The sequence below is a fragment of the Lissotriton vulgaris genome, chromosome 11, assembly GCF_964263255.1.
Source record: "Lissotriton vulgaris chromosome 11, aLisVul1.2, whole genome shotgun sequence".
Taxonomy (NCBI): domain Eukaryota; kingdom Metazoa; phylum Chordata; class Amphibia; order Caudata; family Salamandridae; genus Lissotriton; species Lissotriton vulgaris.
The window spans coordinates 927,078,131-927,086,932 of NC_141699.1; the positions used below are offsets into that span (position 1 = coordinate 927,078,131).

At 46.2% G+C, this 8,802-nt stretch overlaps 1 protein-coding gene across 1 annotated transcript; it reads left to right on the forward strand.

Annotated features, from left to right (window-relative positions):
- The first annotated feature begins 1,984 nt into the window (after positions 1-1,984).
- ZIC1 (Zic family zinc finger 1) lies at positions 1,985-6,583 on the forward strand. The gene is made up of 3 exons (XM_086944075.1): positions 1,985-3,417; positions 4,726-4,889; positions 5,523-6,583. The coding sequence occupies exons 1-3, from the start codon at positions 2,391-2,393 to the stop codon at positions 5,718-5,720; spliced, it is 1,389 nt and encodes a 462-aa protein (XP_086800201.1). The 5' UTR covers positions 1,985-2,390; the 3' UTR covers positions 5,721-6,583.
- The last annotated feature ends 2,219 nt before the right edge of the window (positions 6,584-8,802 follow it).

Sequence of the window (8,802 nt, forward strand, 5' to 3'; positions counted from 1 at the left end):
CAGTAAACATTCCACCCGAAGGTAAAATGACAAGCTTAAATTAAGGTTACACACACACACGTATATATATATATATATATATATATATATATATATATATATATATATATATATATATATATATATATATATATATATATATATATATATATTCTTTTGCTTTCATGTTTCTCAATTTCTAAACACCAGGGAAAGATTAATGTTACAAAAAGTAATATTGAAAGATTGCGGTTATGCTGTTTCATTGACACACACGCACACACATACCAGCATGCATTTATTTTTGTCCAAAATGTCAGAAAACGCCAGGGCATGAGAACCCCGAATATAGTAGAATATAAAGTAAAATTCCCAAACGAACTTGCCTTTGAAAACTTTTCCTACGGTGGTCATCTTAAGAGGGTGATGTAAAATATATGTGCAAAATAAGGAAAAAAATGAGAGAAAAGTTAAATAGGAAGAGGTCGGTGCACAGATTTAGTTTCAAATGTTGCCCACTAAATAACTGGACAAAAAGTTAATTCGCACCATCCTGACTTTTCGGGAGCTTTTAAAGTTGTTAATAAAGGGAAAACAATTGCCTCAAGTGAATGCTGCAGAAACGCAAAAGGACATCACGAGCTTCCATCTTTTTGGTATAGAAAGACTTTTTTTTTTACATTCCCAGGCTCATTCACTAGTCACACGCATCGTGAAAGTAATTTACAAACTCGCCTCCGCTCAGCTCAAAGAGCCACAAAGATTCCTCCTTTTAAAGTGATACAGCTAATACCATTCAACAATGATTTTAATATATAGTCAATGGGTCTTTGAAGCGGGCTGCAAAAAGGGAGCTGTCCACAGAAATTCAAAAGGCTGAACCAAGAGAAGACAGGTTAATCGGGGGCTGCATCTAGAAAACAACCAAGTGTTGTATGTTTGCACTGAATTAAAATGTCTGCATTTTCCTGGCTAAATCAAAGGGAGTGTTATTTCTTTTTCTGCTCACTCATCTGAAGGTAAGTAAATTTTCTCTGGCGATCAAAAGCCTCGTCAACAACAAAAGCACCGCCTGCTTCTTCCACCGTCCTGGTGTGGCAAGAGGAGGCCCTTCAATGACGGTGACAAGGGTGACTGATTTGTGAACTAAAAAAAGGTTTCCATGTCAGAAAACGTACATTGCTCGTATTTATGGAGCCTCTGAAAGACAAAAGTATTCGGGACAGAAGACGCCGCCCCGCCGTTCAACAGAGAACAAAGTGGCTTGGAAAGTCGCAGGCTGCACGTACCTGAGAAGGGCCCCTCTGGCAATAATAATGTGAAAAAAATCAGCAGTTAAAGATACAAGTGCCTAGCTAGGAAGAAAAAAAAATAACAAAGTTAATTGAAACCTTAAACCCACCTGCGTTTTCCAATGGGCGCATAAAAGAAAGATATAAGACTGAAAACTGAGGAACAGTCACTCTTATCAGTGTCTTCTCTTGCAAGAAACTATAAGTTGCGGCAGAGCTAGAAAAGAAAACAAACAGAAATAATAATAAACAGTTGTGACACGAATAGCTTGAAAACATGAAAAGTGAAATACCCCCGTTCCCTTTAGCCTGAAAACGTGTTGGGCATGTGGGTGAAAAAGAAGAGCGAGGACCTGTTCCCAGGGTAAACATAAAGTCATTAGTAGCCGCAGAGATCTTGGAAAGATTTTCGTGCAAAAATTTGGCTGAAATAATCACAAAAAAAGTTGCCAGTGGAGGGAAGCTGGCCTGTCAGGGGCAGTGACAATACCTGGGATTGATGAGCCCCGGCAGCCAATGGGCAGCGCGCGGCGGCTTCACGCGCCCTTAGTTGGAGCTCGATGAGGGGGCGTGGGCGCCCGTGGGGTCCAATGAGTGTCTGTGCTAGCCCAGTGACGCGTCCACGCCCCTCCCCTCCTCTCAGCGCTGCCCCCTCCTCCCTAGCCCGTCAAGGGGGGACGGTGTCGTCTTTTTCAATTCATTTATCTGCAGGAATGATTGCCGCTATCAGTCTCGCGCTCGCCGCCCGGCTGAGGAGGTGAAAGTTTCTCCCCGGGAAGGCGGCGGAAAAAAAACGCAAGCACCAAAAAGAAGGAGAAGACGGGAAAAAACAAAACAGAGAGGCGGCGGATCTGCGGCGCATTTGTCTTTCGGCTAGAAGGCGAATAAAGTGAGGACTGAACGAAAAAAAAAAAGAGACGAGCGGCGACGTCCCACGGCTGAGCTTCAGCCCGGGCGCGCGACGAACTTTTCCACAGCAGCAGCGCGCGGAGCCGGCTGCCGCGCGCCGAACCTCCCCGGCCGCCAAAAAGTGACAGCAGCGGCGGCGGGGCTCAAGCAGGCACAGGAGTCTCCTCGGCCCCAGCCGAGGGCAGTCCGGAGCCGCCACCGGAAGGAGTCATGCTGCTGGAAGCCGGGCCGCAGTACCCGGCCATCGGAGTGACCACGTTCGGCTCCTCGCGCCACCACGCGTCCTCCTCGGCGGAGGAGCGCGAGGTGGGGCTGGGCGCGCTGCACCCCTTCGCCGACGCCGGCATGGGCGCCTTCAAGCTGAACACGGGCGGCGCGCACGAGCTCTCGGCCGCCTCGGGCCAGGCCGCCTTCGGCTCGCAGGCGCCGCCGGGCTACGCGGCCGCCGCGCTGGGCCACCATCACCACCACCATCACCACGCGGGCCACGTCGGCTCCTACTCGTCGGCGGCCGCCTTCAACTCCACCCGGGACTTCCTGTTCCGCCAGAGGGGCTTCGCCGAGGCCGGGGCGGGGGCCGGCGCGCAGCACAGCCTCTTCGCCTCGGCGGGGGGCTTCGGGGGCCACCACGGGCACGCCGAGGCGGCCGCGGCGCACCTGCTCTTCCCCGGACTGCACGAGCAGGCGGCCGCCTCCCCCGGCGTGGTGAACGGACAGATGCGGCTGGGCTTCCCGGCGGACGTGTACGGCCGGGGGCCCGAGCAGTACGGGCAGGTGAGCAGCCCGCGCTCGGACCCTTACGCGGCGGCGGCCAGCCAGCTGCACCACGGCTACGGCCCCATGAACATGAACATGGCCGCGGCGCACCACCACCACCACGGGGCCGGCGCCTTCTTCCGCTACATGCGGCAGCCCATCAAGCAGGAGCTGATCTGCAAGTGGATCGAGCCCGAGCAGCTGGCCAACCCCAAGAAGAGCTGCAACAAGACTTTCAGCACCATGCACGAGCTGGTCACGCACGTGACGGTGGAGCACGTCGGGGGGCCCGAGCAGTCCAACCACGTCTGCTTCTGGGAAGAGTGTCCGCGGGAGGGCAAGCCCTTCAAAGCCAAGTACAAACTGGTCAACCACATCCGAGTGCACACGGGCGAGAAGCCCTTCCCCTGCCCCTTCCCCGGCTGCGGCAAGGTCTTTGCGCGCTCCGAGAACCTAAAGATCCACAAAAGAACTCACACAGGTACAGCCTCCCCCTTTCTTGCATGCCTCGCACTCCTCAGGTCCGGCCCCCTCCTCCTCAGCAAGCGTGACATGTCACGCACACGCTCCTTCTTCTGCTGGGCTTAACCAAAAATATGGAAGATATCTCGTTGTCTATTTCTAAGCCCATGTTTCTGTGTTTTATCGGCCAATATTTGCATTAGTTTGTGTGGATTCTTTTATGTTTTACCACCGCTTTCTAAAAATGTGTTACTGTGTTTGATTTTTCGAAGTTTTCATGACATTTGTGGTTCTTATAGTTTTAGTCTAATTATAAAACATGTTAGTATGTTATTTATTCTCTAGATCGGGCGAGGGGAGACTTTAATAGTTGCAAGATTTCAGCCGTCCAACGTGTTATGAGATGTTAAATTCTAGAATGAAATAGGCATGCTTTCGTTGCATCTTATTAACTTTTTTTACTCCCAAAAATCTATATGCTTTTTTTGCACAATGCCACTTTATTCTGAGATTGCCTGATACACGGTGGTGATGGTTTAAAACGTCTGTAGTTTTGAAGCTGCGCGGCTTGGGAAAGGCCCACGTTCACTGGTTTATCAAATTTATCGGTTTAATCTCTCTTGTCAGTCGACAGTTTTAATTGTGTTACTGTGAGAGATTGTGCTAAATACACAATTAACCAATTTCACCCCTAATGCAATATATTTATATCACGTATCTATTTGCTCACAGCCATTTTAAATAACTCGAATTGAACGATCTAATCTATTTTGCTGGCTATAAATCACGTCTAAACACTAACACACCCCGGCTCGCGCAGGCGGAGACTTATGTGTTCATAAATGTTTTATAAAATGTGTTTCTAGATGACTGAGGTAGATTCATCCCATTTCGTCACGTTTATTACAAAGGATTATATTTGAAAAGGCGTTTTTGCAGAAACAAAACACGAATTCTTTACTTGAAACAATCGCTGGTTTATTTAAGTGTCTTAAATCTAGCATGTTCAAAGACAGCCCATTCTTTACAGAATATGTAGACATGGTAATAACGCAGCGATATTTAAGTGAAACATGCGCAGTCTATTGCCCCCGGCTAATATGTATACATCGTATGACAGAACGGTTATGTTAAAGTGCACCTGCTGTGTAAATGAAATCAAACATTACATTGTAGATCGAGATTAATTTTGGTATATTATTCAATGCTGAGAGTTATCTAACGCAATCGCACTTCATCAGATGTTTATGATTTAAATGTATGTTATGTGATGTTCAATAAATGCTTGACGGGATACTAACAAAACCATTTTTCCTCCCTACAATAGGTGAAAAACCATTTAAATGTGAATTCGATGGCTGTGACAGGCGTTTTGCAAACAGCAGCGACCGTAAAAAGCATATGCATGTGCATACTTCAGACAAACCCTATCTCTGCAAAATGTGCGACAAGTCGTACACGCACCCGAGCTCGCTCAGAAAGCACATGAAGGTAAATAGTAGCGCCGAGGCGCCTGCGAGCGCTTTCTGCGCGCCCTGCGCCCGGCCAAGCCCCGCGTCAAACGGTGTCATCAGCACGTGAGTGATCTTGCACTTAAGAGATCGCTGTTGACCTTGTTGTAACTGGTGTGCCTCTAAACAACACGGCCTGGACAAGATGGCTGACGAGTTAAGGTTATTGACACGGGAGTTGTGCGTGTCGTAGTCAGGAGCTCGGAGACGGCGATCTAACCCATTTGTTATTCAATTTTAAAAACTGCAACTGGTACACAATTTATATTTGAAAACAAAGGGGAGGGCTCGATTGCTTTTGTATATTTTCTTGTTTGCTGGAAGCATTTCTCGGAGCATTGTGGATAGTTCGAACTTTTAAATTCCAAAAAAATGCTGTATCCATCGCCTTTGTTCTTTTAAGCTGCCTTTGGTATTGTTCGAAAGATAAATAAAGGACTAGTTTGCTCGCAATACGCTCGCTATGTTTTGTGTTGTTCTTCCTCAGACCTTGTTGTGCTTTGAACTCTGCACTCTGAGGCTCGCACGGTGTTATGCTGCTGGTCATGTCTCGCACCTCGTGCCTCGCATTTCACCCGTTTTTAAAGATGGCATTTTGTCTCCTTGTTTCTAGGTGCACGAGTCCTCCTCGCAGGGGTCCCAGCCTTCTCCAGCTGCCAGCTCGGGCTACGAGTCTTCAACCCCCCCAACCATCGTGTCCCCGTCCACAGAAAACCAGACCACGAGCTCCTTATCGCCGCCGGTGCCCACCGTTCACCACACGGCCAGCCACAGCACGCTCTCGTCAAACTTTAACGAATGGTACGTTTAAAAAACATTTTTAAAAGACTCAGTACCGAACACTTACCTTCAAACGTAAACCTAAAGCTGCCAGTAGACCCGGAGAGAGTACAATGGCGAGCGGCCCTTTCTATCTCGCAGGCTGGCAGAAGAGGGGTTGCAGTGGGCATGAGAGGAGGAGGTGGCCAGGCCAAATGCCAACTCTGAGGGGCTTTGTGGAGCCGCCGATCAGAGTCCAGACTGCATGTCTCCGCCGGCAGCAGCCTTTATGTACATACAGAATTATTAGCATCAACTGTACTGCCTGATTCTGTACATAATTATATTGCAGTTGGAAGGGGTATGTGAAATTGTGGTCTTTGCATATATATGTGGGGGCGGGGGGGCGGCGAGCTCTACTCTTTGTACCGAATCGCAGGAATGTTCTAGTCCGTGTGTACCAAATCGTGAAATACTTCGTATTATTACAGTCTAAGCGTCGATCTAACAGATTATTATTGGTATCAATGTGCTTCTTTTCTATAAAGTGCAAACATTTTGTCCACAAAGTCCAGTCTGAGTAGTGCTGTGAAATGTTGTTCTACGTCCTGTCAAAAATTCGTATAGTGCAAGCTTGGAACTGCGTGTCAAACTGTTACTTTTTTTTAAATGTAAAGTGATATTAAAAAAGATATAAACTATACCTGTCCATTACTTTGGCAAATACACCAACATATTGTATAAAATTCATATTTCCATATTTATCCGCATGTAAAGGGCCGGTTATATGTGTTACAGATATTCAGTATTTATGGATAGAAGAATTCGTATGTAAAATTTAGTTTACATAACTGTTTGGTAACATTTCGTACCTTATTAAAGATTCTTAAATCTCATGAATTGTGGTAGGACTTTTTGCTGGCTGGATGAATCTGCTAGGACTTGGTTTAATGTACTGTAGTAAAAGTGAAGCCGTTTGTCATTGCTTTCCATTCTCTCCCGCCAGAGCAGCATCGGGGATATAAACTTGACGAATGAAAGCCCCCCTGCTGATATTAGTGTGCAGTGTAATTAGCAGTTGGATAAAAATGTATAAAACACATTTTGGGCCGCAATATAATTTAAATGACCTTTGCCGAGGTAGAATAACAACCGTAAAAGAATGAAAACATACTGCAAAGGGCTGCTGAATATTAATATATTCCAACACTAAAGCCCACATGATTTAAACACTAGGGTTTACAAATAAAAACGTAGAGGTATTGCAGAGGCTTTTCTCGCGGGAAACAGAGCACACAATATGCACAGGCCCGTAACGTAAAAAAAATCCGAATTCGAAAAAAACATTCCGATTTTGAATGAAAACATTCTGCTGCCTCGTGCACTTTCTTGCAGTGGTTCGCACATTTGCTTATGTCTCAACCTACAGGAAGGCAACGTGCCGCCTTGTAAGTTTCACAACCTGTTTCCATTTCTTGTCCATGGGAATATACCGGTAGATTAAAATATGCAGTCCTAGTAGAGTTGAAACAAGGACACACGGCTTGGTTTTTGCTTTGTGTCGTTTTTGTGTGAAGGAATATATATATATATATCTATACATCTCTATATGTATGTGTACCATATATGTATATATGTATGTAGGTATATATATATATATATATATATATATATATATATATATATATATATATATATATATATATATATATATTATATATGGTTCTCGTTTTACTGCAGCGATGAATTCGCTCGACTGGCGTCCATAAAACAAATGTGTGAATGAGGAGACAATATAAAAATCCCAAATTACTGTCGCTTAATGACTGCAGCAGGCGCGGCCTCAGATGGGATTGTCTTCCTCGCAGTTTAGCGTGATATATCTGCGAGCTCGCGCGCTCCCACTAAGTTGGCCACGCGCGTTGGGGCCGCCGTGCTTTGTTCCTCGTGGCTTGCGTGATCGCCCCATTAGGCAGACAACATGGCAAGAGACAACACAAATCATCAGCTTGGGTAAAGCTGAGGGGCCTGTGATATGTCACCGAGCGGGCTGTGGGGCCGACCCTGTACCCTACCGTTCTGACACTTTACCAGCTTATTAAAAAGATAATGGGGTTGCTCCCAATTCATTAGGACTTAATTCCGTTTTTAAAACAATCGACAAAAGATCGTCGAGTCAGTCACTTGGAAAGGGCCTACTTGCATGAACTGAGCAGCCTTTTACTCATAACCAGTTTATTAAACGCCATCTAACATGTTTATAATAATATTATATTTATTCAGAAAGTATGCTGCACGGTAGCCGAGCAGGCCAAGGTGTTCGCTGCGACTTCTTAGTTCTAGAACTTCTGTCCCACCGGCCGAATTAAACTTTTTGTCCAGAAATCCGCCTTTATTCTGCAGCCCATAACAGCAGAGGTGAACAAGAGCGCCACCTCGCTGGGGCTTCCCGAACTGGATGCCTGACGCCTGAAAAGTGTTTTCATATTTTCCTAAAAATCTCCTGACTTTCTTTTTGCCCCAGTACCCAGTGGGAACCCCGTTTCGATAGAAGCAGCTGTTTTTTAGGGGTGGTTTTCGGAATGTTTGTAAACAGGGTGCCTAGATAAGAGTTTATTTCACAGGAATGTCTGGCAGACTAGTGTTGTCATGTAAACACATAGGTGACTTCGCAGAATATGCACACTTGAGCCTTTTACTGCAGCCTGACATTTAATACAGAGCAGGAATGTTTCTTCGGAATAACATTTCTTTTCGCTGAAAGGAATCTAAGCTGTTCTTTAAGTATATTTTCAGGTCAGTGTGTATCAGCTGCCGTTGGGTGTAAATTGCTCAACTTGACACGAGAATGAATGGGTGTAAACGCGTGCAGCGAGCCCATCTCTACCGCGTCGGTCTGGATACACTGTCTGCTCGGATATTAATGATGCAGGGTATGCAGAAGGGCCGTTACATCCACACCGCGGTCCCCCTCATTCTCTTCCCACCTTTAATGTCTGTATCTCAAGATGCGCTGCTCATATTTTAGGCCACGGGCCATTAGCTTTGGAAACACATGAATGTGAGCAGCTTGGGCAGTCGGTTCGACTCTATTTAGCAGAGACCGAAGGCTGCTCGAGTGACGTGGCTCGTGC